A 14,569-nucleotide genomic window follows, 5' to 3' on the forward strand; every position below is an offset into this window, starting at 1 on the left:
ACTGGCCTGGGATATTTAATTCAATGATATAATAGCCATTAATATCTCATAAATGGTTCCCAGATCAAACTTGTATGTGTGTATTTGTAAGATTAAAGAAGTCCTTTTCAATGAGAGCAAAGCCAAAAGAATTGTTATTTTGGCCATAGGTGATTTCATCCACTAGAGACCATACGACTCTGAATAAGTTATGCACTGTGTACATTTAATTATTTCAGAACAGTTTTTAATGAAGATAGTACCTCTTTGGCTATTAATTCTGCCTTTGCTTGGCTTGATACGTGAAGGATTATTCGTTCCTTAATATATCCAATTTGAATGCAATTATCATAAGCCAACTCTCCAGTTTTGATCCAACATTACTTGCCATACAGTAGGGGAGAACACATGTGATAATTGTACTTACCTTCAGGATACTTGATTCTTCATATTTCATATTTACCATGACATTGAACAAAGCCATTCAGCTCATTAAATCTATGCCAACTCTCAGTGCAGTCCAATCAATCCCATTCCACCACTCATTTCCCTGTTACTTATTCTCTTTCAATGATCTGGAGGGATATATGTAAGCCAAAAGCAGGCAAATGGGATCAGCATAAATAGATATCTTCGACAGCATGGACGAGTTGGACCAAGGGCCCTGTTTCCATGCTGTATAACTCTGAATCTATAAATCTGTGCCTATTAACTTCTGCTAACCACATACAGTAGGTGCAATTCACAGCAACCAATTAACTTACTAACCAGAATGTCTTTGGGAAGTGAGCACCCAGGAGATCCCATGTAGCTACAGAGAGAACATGCAGACTGCACACTGACAGTGCCAGAGGCCAGGATCTAACCTGGGTTGCTTTAGCTATTGCGTGATACACACTGTGCTGCCCGTTTAAATCAATTTAAATCAGTGGACCAAGAGATGTTATCTTTCTCTTTCTCCACAGACATCCAGTAAACTAAAATCTACTTATCTTCATTCATTTCATTCTAAGAATTGAATTAAAACAAAATATGCATTTAATCATGGTATTGGAAAATATAATGGAAATGATCACTGTATTCTACATTCTATTTGGCACAAAATCATTGCTGTATTTAGCTAGCATTGAAGCCTGAATATCTGGTGCACTGCTACTATTTATCTCAGGCTAGGCACATCAAGATATATGTTTTTACAAGTATATCATACATAAAGGCATGTGGCACATTGCAATGAAGAATGCAGTTTTAGTATGTGACTAAATCATACCTCAGCAATGAGTACAGTTAGCAAGATGCATTCAGCAGATTCCGGGCAATTAAAACCTAGTAGCTAAATCCAACAAAATGGCGCTGCCGCTTCTGTGTTTTCACTCCATTAATATATTTTATAAAAAGTGTTCTTTTATAAAAGTAAACACTTGAGAAATAGGTGTCTGACTCATCATTGTACAGTAAAACTCAGGTAATCCAGCACACTCTGGAATTTTGTGGTGCCAGATTAGCAGTTTTATTGGATTATCAGATGTTATTCCTATTAATACCCAATACATTTTTTAATTCACCTTTTTAGGGGGTTACACAGTATTATAATAAATTACCAGTGAACCCGGCAAGTTTAAAGGGAGTTCCAGAAATGGTCCCCTGATCAGTTTAAAGAGAGCACAATAAACAGGGCCCAGTGAGTTGAAAGGGAGCATGGGAACCATGGCCGCGGTGAGTTAAAAGGGTGCGGGAACCGAAGCTCCGGCAAGTTAAAAATGAGCGCAGGAACCAGGGCTCTGATGTGTATAAAGGGCCTTACTGAGTTGAAAGAGAATGGGAACTGGGGCCCTGGTGAGTCAGAAGGGAGCACGGGAAACATTACCTCATGAGTCAAATGCTGAACCATCAGGATTTCCATATGATCGGATCGTGAAATATTGGAGCTTTACTGTAATTGGAACTATATTAATCATAACCAATATTCAAAGGAAGGGGACAGCTTTTTGTATGCAGAATTATGTGACAAAGATGTTGGTGGCATTTAACCTGAGCTGGGTCAATAAGTAATTTGTAAAACAGACACAAGTTCCAAAATAATGTCTAGTTCTACACTAATAGTCAATGAAATATCAAGACAGTTTAATCAGAACAATCCGTGGAAGGTTCAAAGATTGAAGCAAGTGGACTGTGTGGTACATTTAGAGGTGAACCAGACTTCCTTTTTTTCTCTGCACAGTTTACAAAGGAATATACTGTACAAAAATTTCCAGTCTGCAGCCTCTATACTATTACTGTTAACTATGTTGCTTTGAAATTTCCAACATCATTTCAACCTTTCATGTCACTCCATTCTTTAGAAAGCTTTTTAAAATCCATTATTCAAATCACTTTTGGCTGTTCTACTTGATGTTATTCTCTACTCATTGCAACATATGCTGTGCCATGGTACATCATTGGTTTAAGATAAACACAAGTTGTTTTACTATTCTTCTCAGTCACTGATATTCTCATTTGTACAAGTATTTCTTTTGTACCTATAAGAATAGGGCAGTTTTTAGCTTTATGCATTTAATAGATGCATTAATTGGAGTTTGGTAGGTCTGAAGCAAAAGGAATGAATACGGATATTTAAGAATTATTGGATTCCATCTTGATTGACTACACTGGACAGCCTAACAATTTTATCACTATTATAAATAAATACTGGTGGATATGAAAGCCTTTGGTGGAATTTGAAGTAATAGGCTCTATGAATTCTCCTGTTGCTCTGCAAAACTAGAAGTTGGAATACCCTCACCAAGCTCATAAGTCCCTGGATATCATCTCTTACATTGAACTAATTAATTTTATTTTTTATCCTGACCAAATAAAGTACTGTTGATATTAATGGAGAGTAAAGAACAACTATGATAAAATGTTTGTAATGGTGAAGTGTCTTTTTTCTTCTTAAACCGTCCCTTGGGATATCGGATAGTTTGCTTCCACTCTGGTTTTGTGGGTTCTTAGGTGGCTAATGAGGCTAATGTGTAAACCACACAATCCTGCCATCATAAGGGTGACAGAAAATTCTGACTGTGTATAATGGAAAACATTAATCAGAAGCAAAATAGATCTTGTATTCACATAGTATTTGTTACATATTCAATACATTTCAAACTGCTTTTGATTTAAATTGTTTTCATTCATGGTATGTGAGTGTCATTGACAAGTCAAGCATTTATTTCCTCTAATAGCCTTTGAGAAAGTAGTGAAGAGTTACTTTGTACTGCTGCAGTCTGTATGGTTTAAGTGTTCCCACCATGCTGTTTGGTTGGGAGTTCCAGGAATGTAATCCAGTAATGATGAAGAAACAATGATATATTTCTAAGTTTCAATGCTATTACTTTTGGATATGATGTTGTTTTCATATGGCTAACACAGATATGCTTCTGGATGTAGAGGTTATGGGTTTTGAAAGTACCATAGAAACAGGGTGAGTTGTAACTTGTACATAGCATACAGTACAATCATGTTGCAACAATGGTGGAGGGCGTGTGGGTATAAAGCTTTGCAAGCAATTAAGTTAAGGCACTATCATGAAGGCATATTCACCCACAGCAGCAAATGGTATAAATAATTAGTTGCTTTGTTTTAATGCTTCTTTCAATATTTTATACATTCATTTCTATTGAAAATATTGGCCTAGAAATTCTTGGCAGCAACAAAATGCTCATGCTCACCACTCACTCACCTGCCAATCTCGTACTTACGTTATACAGATTTCCTAGTGGGAAATTTCTTTCTGAAGCTGTCCTAATCCTCACAGGCCAAGCTTTGCATGGCAGCTAGGTCATTTGGGCTAGCTGCCCGCAAAGCCTGGCCTACGGATCAAAACAGAATTTTTCAGGGCGCATATTTCAGCCAAATAAGCTATATACCCTGCTTTAAGCAGCTGTCAAATTGGTCTCTGGTATTCAGAATCATTTAATAACTATTTTGAAGTAGTCTATTAAAATAATCCAGAAATTATTAAAATAAAACAAATATAATACTTTCAAGAACACTTTAAAGGGTTTTGGTATTCAGAGGTGATGGGGTGTATGGGGGTGGTGGTGCAAGAGTGTTTGGAAGATTAGTAGCTAGGCAGGCATGGGTCTGGCAATGGTCATAACCTGGGTGGGGATACTTAAAATAAATAAAAAAATATTTATCCAATCGCAACTAATTCATGAAGTGGAAATAACCTTACACCTTCATCCCTCACAGCTGTTCCTCTCCGTTGAAATGATTGGGGTCATTGTCTTTAAACCAATGTTACCTGGTGCAGGCTCAACAGGCAATTGTTGGAAGTTGGCACTTTTTCATTAGGTTCCCTGTGGAATCCAGGAAGAGTGTATGGTTACAAAAACACCAAATTTCCAGATGGCTGATTTACTATTCCATTCTTGCATGCATGTGCAGAAATTCTGATGCCTGCATGGAGAAATCCCGGCATTTCTCAGGAAAATCTGAGCCAGTAATGTGGTTCTTGTTTCCCTCTATGGCTGAACCAAATCAAGCATCCATATTGAAGCTGCCTTTTATTTTATTATTACAAAGTTCAGTTAAAGATAGTATATAGGGTTCCTAATATGTAACCATGTGAGCTTTTACATGCTATTAGGTCCACTAGGACATTGAATGTGCATTAGATTGATTTTAGGTCTCCAAATCTGTTGTATTTTAATGAAAGTTCAATTTAATCCTTTTGTGTTGACACAAAAAACAATTTTTATTGCACTGGCTCATTTATCATTTTGCAGACGTATGTTAACCACATTCTTCTTTAACTTCTTGCAGGATCCTGAGTAACAACAAGATCTCACTGTTAAAGAATGGCTCTTTCTTTGGCTTACGCTCTCTAGAGAGATTGTGAGTAACCGATCATTGTACTTTATTTTTAACGTGTGCAATTTTTTTAGGGAGTTTAATGATTGATAGGCAATCAAAATTAAGGAATTTTAAAATGTTAATTTTCTTTGTTTTTGAATGAGTAGGATTGGCAACTGGCCAATGAGTAGAATGGGAGTTGATTGGTGAATTGAGTCTTCAAGAAAAGTATGCAGGAAATCACTTGTAATTTTAAGAAAAATAAACCAATTCATGAAGTGAATGGCTGTCACGCACTTTACTGTTGCTTCATGAGTGAAATTCTGTTGGTTTTTTAACTGTTTGTGGACTAATGTTTGTTCACAATGCCAATTCTATGAGGCACTGTTGTACTGCTAATATATAGCTGCATAGAAATTGGATTGTACAGTTTCACTCCTTTATGCGCTACATGAATCAATTCCAATGAAGCTGTGAAAATAAGTTCAGTAAATTAGATGGATAGCATTTGGGGGAAGAAATGCATTTCCCACACAATGTTTCACATACATGCTTAACAAAAATCTATGCCTGAGCATTGGGTGGAGATGGTCAGGTACATTACACTGTCTGTATACCATGGGGCAACAAATGTCTTACTCATGGGCCTCTGCTGCAGAAGTCAGTAGCATACAAAGTCTTAAGCCTTGTGAACTACTAAAATAGGCCTTGCAGTAGGCCGATGCGCTCTGCATTGCAGACACATCTGAGGTTAGGATGAGTGAACCAAAAGAATAGGGGCATGGAAGGAGTGTTGTTGGGTGGGACTGGAAGGGTGTCATTGGTCGAAGTTCAAATGGGCACTCAAAACTCAGGTGTTGGAGGCGGGGTTTGAAGAGTCAACGGGTTATGATTGATGAGGTATGTTAGTAACATAGAAGGTGGATGGGGCATTGGCCTGGGATTTTGGTATTCAGAGGTGATGGGGTGTGTAGGGGTGGTGGTGCAGGACTGTTTGGAAGATCAGCAGCTAGGCAGGCATGGGTCTGGCAAGGGTCATAACCTGGGTGGGGAAGGCTAAGGGCGGAGAGAATTAAGGGAGAACTGAATGAGAGCATTAGTTAAAAGGAATCTGAGGTTAAGCAAATGGCATCAGAGATGCATTCTTTTTTGCTTGTGGTCATGCTGTTGAATGTTCAAAGAATAGAAGTGCTTCCTTTTGTAGAAAATTCCTAGTTCACAACATGGAGCTCACAGGGCTACATGATTGCAATATGTTGTGAATTTACCCGTGGAAGTCCACAACTCTGGATGATACCAAACCTATTTACGGTTGCTTGCCAACCTTCATTGGGAAGATTTTGAAGTTTGCATTAACCATGCAAAATTACTAAAGTCAATCACTCATAGAGTCTGGAATGAAATAGGTGTGTAAGAGTTGAGAGCTATAGTTACCTTCACTATTGCAGGAAATGCATTGTTCTGCTACTGAACTCCAGTTTTTGCTGCAGCATATGACAGAACTCAGCAACTGCTTCCCTGTCAAGCAAAGCTATATGCTATGCTGCTCCTCAGCCAAGATAACAAATTGGCGTACCCTATAATGTCTAATCATATATGTACTTAATGGAGTTGAGGAAGTACTTAAACAATTGTATTTCCCTTGTCTGGTACCTTGTTTAAATAACAGAATCAGGAAGCTAAATAGCATGTTTAACAAAGGACCCTAATTAAGGTACAGAGCAATCATTAACATTTTAGTGAACAACCTGTTTGCTTCAGGCAGCTGGCTGGGATGCTTGAGTGTTAAGAGTATGACAGATGCTGTTAGAATATGGAGATGCCAGATATGGCATCCTCTACCAAGACAGTATAGGATGTACTATCAGTGACATTCAACTGCTAAACTTTTTTGTTTCTTGTTTTAGCTTGAAAAATGATAAAGCAAGATCCAAAACTCCATCTGCAATCTTTTGCATATAGTAAGCTTTTGAATATGATTATGTAAAGACTAGGCCTTGAGACACTAATTCTAGTGATTGGAAGATTAGTAGCTAGGCAGGCATGGGTCTGATCTTGGATGATGGTTTATGTGAAATGAATCTGATCCTACAGGCAGTATATATTTACTGTCCTTACCTCACCTAAATAAAGTAAGAAAAATGTTCCTTCCTTACAAGGGAGAGATCTCAAATATGAATTTTGTTGGATACTTCCACTGCTATTTAGGAAAAAACTCAGGACTCTGAAAACTGCCATCATTTTTTAAATGTTCAATGCAAAATTTGGATCAACATTGTTTTGGCACTATGGTTGCTGTCTGGGTTAATAAAAAGACTCACATCTTGCGTGCATGTGCGCGCGCGCACACACACACACACACACACACATGTTGTGCCATATGCAAAAACAATGAGGGTCTTAGAATACCTGCATTGAACATCGGGTTGAAGTATATACAGTGGCCATCAATGTGTGGCAAAATTTTGAAATCATAATACTGTTTTGGAGTTCAACACCCAGTCTTTGCCTTGAACATCTGAACTTGCATTGAGCAGCAAGAAGCACTCCTTCCCCAAATGTAAATAAGTGATATATAAAAAAGTTTAACTGCATTATTGTTAATCATGGGTTGAATTTTTCTAAGCATTGCCATGTTCCACATGTGCTTGGTACTTACTGTTGGTGTGTTAAAATGCAGAAGGCTATGGGGAGTAGTAGAATTATTGTTTTATGTTTTATTCCAAATTTCTGCGTAAGCCAATTGCATCCAGGCCTAAGTTCAGTAGTAAGCATTCCCCTTGCAATATGGTATGACCAGAGAAATTATTGAGGGAAAGCAGAGCAGAAAAAGTTAGCTGGAAAGAAAAGGAGGAGATGCACTCAGGAAATTCAAGGAACTATTTGTTAACCCAACCCTCTGCAAGGAACATTTCATAATTCCTGTAAGGTTGTCGCTTTTCAAGTCTGCCACCAGCTGCGGTCACAGTCTCAGAACAGAACAAAAACCACATAACCAGCGGCTGCCAACATGAACCAGGCAATGAATTTTTCTCAGTATCTTGCTCTGTCCGTGTTGGTTAGAGATATTTACAGCATGATGGTGGTTGCTGTCCACAAAACAAGGGAGATCACTGAAGCAGAGAGAACATTAAACTTTGCTAGTATTGCAGACTTCCCTGTGATGCAGTATGCCAGTTACTACATGGTTATTGCTTTTCAGGCACAGCATGTCAACTCTGCTCTATATCTAAACCAAAAGGGAGTACACTCTCCTATCTACTGTCTTGTGCTTGCCCTTAAGCAGCAGATGATGGAGGTCAACGGCAGGTATACTGGTTGCAGTTATTCTGCATTGTTCTGTAATAGTTTAATCTGTCAGACATTTGAACCACAACAACAATCCAAAGGATGACTCCTGGGTGACCAGGAATATCTGATGCTGGCAGGACTGTGGGCACAGGTGGACAGTACATACACAACAAAAGTGATGTTGCATTACAAAATGTGATAGAACAGGCTACTGATGTTCTGTAACAATGCGTTTCACTTCCTGAAGCTCTGTGGAGGAGCCCTGCAGTACTCAGCAGAGAGGACGTTCAGGTTTGTCATGGTCTGCTGCATGCTTTACTACCTCGCTATCATGGTGATACCAAGGGAGTGCATAGTATGGGTACAGTCCTCCTCTATACTCATTAAGCAGATTAAGAATGAACATGAATGTATACTATTTGCATTTTCAATGTGCACCTCCAGAAGTGATCATATTTATATGCCTATTCCCTTACCACTACTTAAATGGTGAGCAACTGAGCAGCAGGACGAACAGGATGAAAAGGTGGAGGAAGCAACCTAGACCAAGCTGTCCTTCGAGTGCTCACTTGAGTGCAATTTCAGTAATTCCACCTCCCATTTCCCATATATCACAGACCTAAAACTTACCTGCTCCATCATTGACTGTTGCGCTGGCTGGCAGCCAGCACAAGTTGAGTAACATCATTGGAGGTACATGTACTGTTTTCCTGAACTTCAGCAGTTCTGAGGCAGTTTGCTAAACCACTGGGACACTCTGCACTCTGAAATGCATAGCTCTGATGGTTGCAAACTGACCCTGCACTGCAGAAGTCCAAGCTTCCAGCACTTTGACATTGGGTGGCCTCTGCTCATGAAAGCTGTGAAATCAGCCATCAAAGATTGGTACCCATCTGTGCTAATAAAGTTGGCCACCACTTCCATGTTGGAACAAATGGGTTTCAAGTTCTGCAGAAACACTGTGTCAAATTGATGCCAGATTTCTCCATGCTCCTTGGCATGGCACACAATCTCTCTGACATTTCCCAAGATACTTAGCATTTCACTGTTCATACCCAGCTTTCTTTTATTACCAGTTCCTCTTCCAGTCACAATGCACCACCCCTTTAAAAGATGCAGACTAGCCTTAATTGCTGCAAGCCATGCACAATAATGATCCATACTTGAAGAGTTGAGCCAATGAATAGCAAAGTCATCACTGGATGAATTTATTATAGTTTACAGGCAGCATGATGTTATTGTGCTGCCCCCATAACGTAGTGGGTTAGACATGCATTGGGATCCCCTTCCAATTCTTGGGAGCTATTGAATTTAACTCGCAATTTACCTGATGGTCTAATGATTTAAGTCTGAAAATTTAGCTGGTGCTTTGAATTCTGTGTTGGTTGAGGGAAATTAATGCATTTGGTTTGTATACACATGATTTTCCATTCCATACCATCTTTTCAATCCAAATATTAGTCGCTAACACTACCAGAGCATTCTAAACCATATCCAAGTTGGTTTAACCCTTGTTCTTGGCCAGTGCAGTGAAACATCATTCTTTAATAATCCATTTTTAAAATCAAAAGGAATAATAGATTCTAACTAGATCTTGTCATAACCAATTTATGAAGAATATGAAAGTAAATGTTTCTCTCTAAAAACATCTGGCAGTTAAGTACAAACTAAAGAAAATGAGACAAATAATAATGATCCATTTTCCCTCTTGCTACAGAAATTTGAGTCTACCTTTTAGTTATTTTTTATAGATTAATTGCTTACAGGTTTAAAGAGATGCAAGTGCCTAATTAGAGAGGAAAGAGCTAGTTAGTGGCATTTTTTCATCATAAGACCCCTATTGTCTCTCATTGTGTTTTTGCAATAAAGGTTTATTAGAGTATTAGCCCTTGTTTTACACTTGAATCCTCTATGTATGTTTCATCGGAAGTTTTTCTAAGAACTGCAAAACTTTTTTTTATTGCTAAATGTTAACACAATTATTGCAATCTAATCCAATTATATATTGCATTTCCTTTTTAATGTAATCTTTCTGTTTATAATATATAAAATGGAGAAAATTCTCACACTGATTTAGTTTATGGATCTTTGTTTCTTTAGTAATTACAAAATCTGGTTGTCATTGACAAAAGCTTTAGCTCAGAGGAGACATTATTAAAGTGGGGAGTGTACCAACACTTTCAAAGCACCTCAGGGTAGGAAGCAGAAAACCAATATAAATACGGAGATTACGGTGAATTAACAATGTTTGCATGATTTTTTATATTCCAGTATTTTGGAATATTTGTAAAACTTTGGCTATATTGAATTTAATGGACAGAGTGGGTTTTATAAAAGTGTAAAAGAAATCTGTTATGCACCTTTACAATAATGGTAGACTATTAAATTCTGTTGACTGCTGCATTTGTTACAATTAGCTGAAAGCAATGTGAATAAATTTGGGTTGTCACATTATATAGGGTTCTCTGCTATTTTCAAGGACTAAATAGCTTGATTGTGCCAGCACATTTTATTTATTTTTCACTAAGGTTTTAATATACATATGTATCCTGAAATCTAAGTTTTCTCCAGAGATCAACTGAAGGATTTTAAATTTATGCTCAGGCAATTGTTTACTCAAGTGGATTACACTATGTATCCTGCCCTGGGATTTCAGTGATTTAGACTATGTCAGGAGGGCAAGAAATTGCTGGATAAACTTGGAAGTTTTCCAACTAGACTCATGAATGTGTACAGCATCATCCCAATGCAAGTAATAAAATGCAGTTTTATTCTAAAAGGGGAAGACATTACATGGCTCAAAGTTTAAAATGAAAGACCAATTCAAAACATTATGTGAACAGTTTTCTAAAAAAATAAAATGCTGATTCTGATCACATTTGTGCAATTATTTAGAAGCTTGTATTGCATACTTAATCCTTCACAATTTTGGCTTTACTTCCACTGGAGACATCCAGTGCAAGTCTTATTTTAAAATAGTTCTTTTATATAATTGTTGCTAGCTCATTGTAACTGAATTTGAAAAATTAACTATTTTACTTCAGTTCCAAAAACATGAGTGTTGGTGGTTCAATTGGCCACTGGGGCAGAGGAGGGGGCATGGGAGGTAGGGGTGGGACAGGTAGTTGATTGGTAGGAGGGGAGAATAAAGTGAGTTAGGGTAGGATTCATATAAATAAAAATAGATGCTTGATGGTCAGCACAGGCTCAGTGGACTGAAGGGTCTGTTTTGGCTGTACCTCTTCATGACTCCATCTCTCCAGTGACTTCATTGTGAATTATATTTAAAACCAAATGACTTATTAGATTGTAGATCTTATTTAAATTTTTTAATGTGCACCTCCTGCTTTTGGCTGGTAATGTAAAGTTCAAACAGCTGGAGCTTCAGAATGGGATTTCCAACAGCGCACTTCCTCCTTCCCAATGCATGGAGGTGCTGGATGCATGTTGCAGATCTCAGGCAGTGCAAAAAGTTACAACTCCCCTGCCAAGAAGTTTTCTTTTCTTAGAAATTAAATTATAATTGAACTGAAGGCTTCCTTCATGACAACATAGAATGGAGGACATTGTCACAATGTCGCAACCATCAAAAACATGGCAGCGAGAAAATCTCATTACAGTACATCTGTTTAGTTCCAATGTTTAAGATTCATCATATCCTGCAAGCAGTTTTTTTCAGCATAATTATTCAGTTCTCCCTTGAACTTCCTCATCCACTCAACTTCCATTCCTTGCTATTTTTTCATTCCATATATTCACTGCCTCCTGTATTTTGTTAAATCCAGACTGTATTTCCATCCTCCTTATTTTAAACTTAAGGCAAATACCCGTTGTAGGATTATGCTTATCTTTTCAATACCTTTAAGATCTTGGTCAGGTCTACAAAGATTATATATGATTCTTCTCCGGTTTACACATTCCTTGTATCAACAGTCTTCACTCAAAACTCAGCAGTCTAATCCCAGCAATCAACTTAGTTGTTCTTTGCTCTACTCTCTCTAATGCCAAGATGTCTGTCTTACAGGACGTTGACCATAAAATATGTTAATACATCCAGTTTGACAGATGGAGATGCAATTTCTGAGCTACTTCAGTGGTTGTGAGTTAACTGCTGAATGCAGATGGCTTTATTTTCCATGACTGCTGAGCAATTAGAGGAGCCAACCTACAATGTAGTTTAGGATCAAAGCCATTGTTACAAGGCAAGACATGACTTATGCTTTGATTGTTGGTTCAGTCAAGGCTGAAGGGTAATTCTGTTCTCAAATTGTCCTTGATCTTCAAAGGAAAGATACCATGGCAATCTAAGGACCACTTAGAATTTCATTTCTGAATTTGCTTCTATACATTGCCAGAGTCAAACATGTTTGATAAGTCTGGACAAAATTGCATGATAAATTTCTAGTTTCAAAACGAAGATTGCATATAAATAAGTGTGGGCAAGTAAATTGGCTTGATGATGTGTCTTTGCAGCCATTTGAAGTATTGTGAGAACATGATAAATATTTCACTTCAATGAGTGAAATAACACAACTTCAGGTTAATTGCTGGATGTGAATTAAAATCTCCATTCATCGTAGAGGTTAGAGAGGGGTTTCCATTTAAAAAGAATTGGTATACACTAATGCAAGCTATTGTCTGGCTGTGATCATCTCTGAAAGGGAAATCAAGCCCAAAATTTAATACATGTTGTGGATAAGAGTGGAAGTTGAAATTGTCTTCAAATTCAATTTATTCAGATTGGTGCCAGGGTAAAGACTCTGGTGTAAACATAATTACATTTACTAAGCCATGGTTTTACTCTCTATTAAAATTAAATTAAATCTTAAAACCTGCACTGGCTTCATTAGGAATAATTTAGTTTTCATCTTTGGTATATGCTTCTCCTTCCATTCCCTGTTATTCAGTGTTCTTTTGTGTCCTGCATCTTTCAGATCTTACTGTGAATCTTTCTCACTCCTTCCCAGAAACAATGCCCTATTTATAACAAAGATGATAAAAGGTCATCAACGTAGAATAGGTTATTTTATGAGAAGAGGTTAGAAGAATGAGATGTAACAATTGAAATATATAAGATTCCCAGTGGCTTGGGCAGCATGGAGATGAAAAGGATGTTTCCTCTTGTGAGAGAATCTGGAAGGAGGGGTTGATTGTTTATAAAAAGGGACACCCGTTAAGACAGAGATGCAGAAACTACTTTTCTCTCAGAGGGGCTTTGGAACTATCTTCTTCAAAGGAAGGTTTGAAGATTTTTAATACAGAGGTAGGTCGATTCTTGATAAATAGGAGGTAAAGGGTTACGCAGGTAGGTGAGAATGCAGAGTTCAGGTTACAATCTGATCAGCCATGAAAATATTAAATGCTGGAGCAGACCACTCCTACTCCTAAGTTGCACACTCATATGTATGTTTGTATCTAAACTCTAATTTGGTTTCTTCCCTCACAGATCCCGCCTATGTTGTGAGTATTTCCAGATCCTCAATATTTAGCTTTGTAAACGTTTAGGAGAACTTAATAAGCCCTTTTGAGTGTCAGAAATATACAGCAAACCCTCTCACAGGTTATTTTTAAAGATTAAATGCTGTACAAAACTACAGAACAGTAGTTCATTCTAAGGCTACGCTCAAAACTTTCCTGTCAGACGGTGTAACAGCTTGAGACTACAAACTACACACAGACATTTTTTTTTGCTTTGCAGGATTCTCAGCATGCCTAAAGATCTTTCAGAATATTAAAAGTAAAGTTGTATGATTTCAGTGCTTGCATATCTAGAGACTTAATTATTTTAGTACCTTGTGCCTCACCTGCTCCAATACTCAAGGCATTTCCAGGCCATGGATAGAAATAGCTAACAAGATATCAATATCATTTCAGTAACATTCTTGCTCATATTCAGCCTTCTGTGAAATATTTCTGAAGAACTTAAACATGGGTTAGGGTGAAGCACGGATTTACACAATGATTCTATTCACTTTCTTGAAATAGATGTTCTTTTACTATGTTTCCATAACCAGTTCCCCAACGGGTTGTTCTGTGATGGTAATTTGGGCACTTAGCCATTTACACAAGACCTCATCAGCCAGTCCTTCAAGGTATGTGCACACAATATCACTAGCATCCTTCCCAGCTACTGGAGAGTGTTGATGATGTGTATGTGGCTGCAGCAGTTCTTCTACAGGGTAGGAAGAATGCTCCCAAATTTTGTGAGGGGAACTTGGAGAGGCTAAGGGACTACATTACAGATCTCCAGGGTGTCTGTATTAAAAACAATGTTGACTGTGGTTAATGTTGGAAAAAATGTCTGAGTAACAATTTTCAAGGTAAGTCTAGAGAACTTGAGTCTCGTTCATTACTTCTACGCCTCTTTCCTTCACCTCCATTCATGCTATGTGAGCACTTTCGCTTGCAGCAGTCTCTCTCTCTCAACTTCTAAGGTGAAAATCAAAACAATTACAGACATTGGAAA

General features: G+C 37.8%; 1 protein-coding gene across 2 annotated transcripts in view; it reads left to right on the forward strand.

Annotated features, from left to right (window-relative positions):
• The window catches only part of LOC127576866 (adhesion G protein-coupled receptor A3), a 438,420-nt gene that overhangs the window by 53,640 nt on the left and 370,211 nt on the right, over positions 1-14,569 (forward strand). Inside the window, exon 2 of one of the 2 annotated variants that reach the window (XM_052027670.1) lies at positions 4,783-4,854. The exons of the other annotated variant lie outside the window; for it this stretch is intronic. Coding sequence (XP_051883630.1) covers positions 4,783-4,854 — 72 coding nt within the window. The remainder of the gene's footprint in view (positions 1-4,782; positions 4,855-14,569) is intronic. 2 annotated transcript variants of the gene reach the window in all.

Source organism: Pristis pectinata, chromosome 12 (assembly GCF_009764475.1).
Source record: "Pristis pectinata isolate sPriPec2 chromosome 12, sPriPec2.1.pri, whole genome shotgun sequence".
NCBI lineage: Eukaryota > Metazoa > Chordata > Chondrichthyes > Rhinopristiformes > Pristidae > Pristis > Pristis pectinata.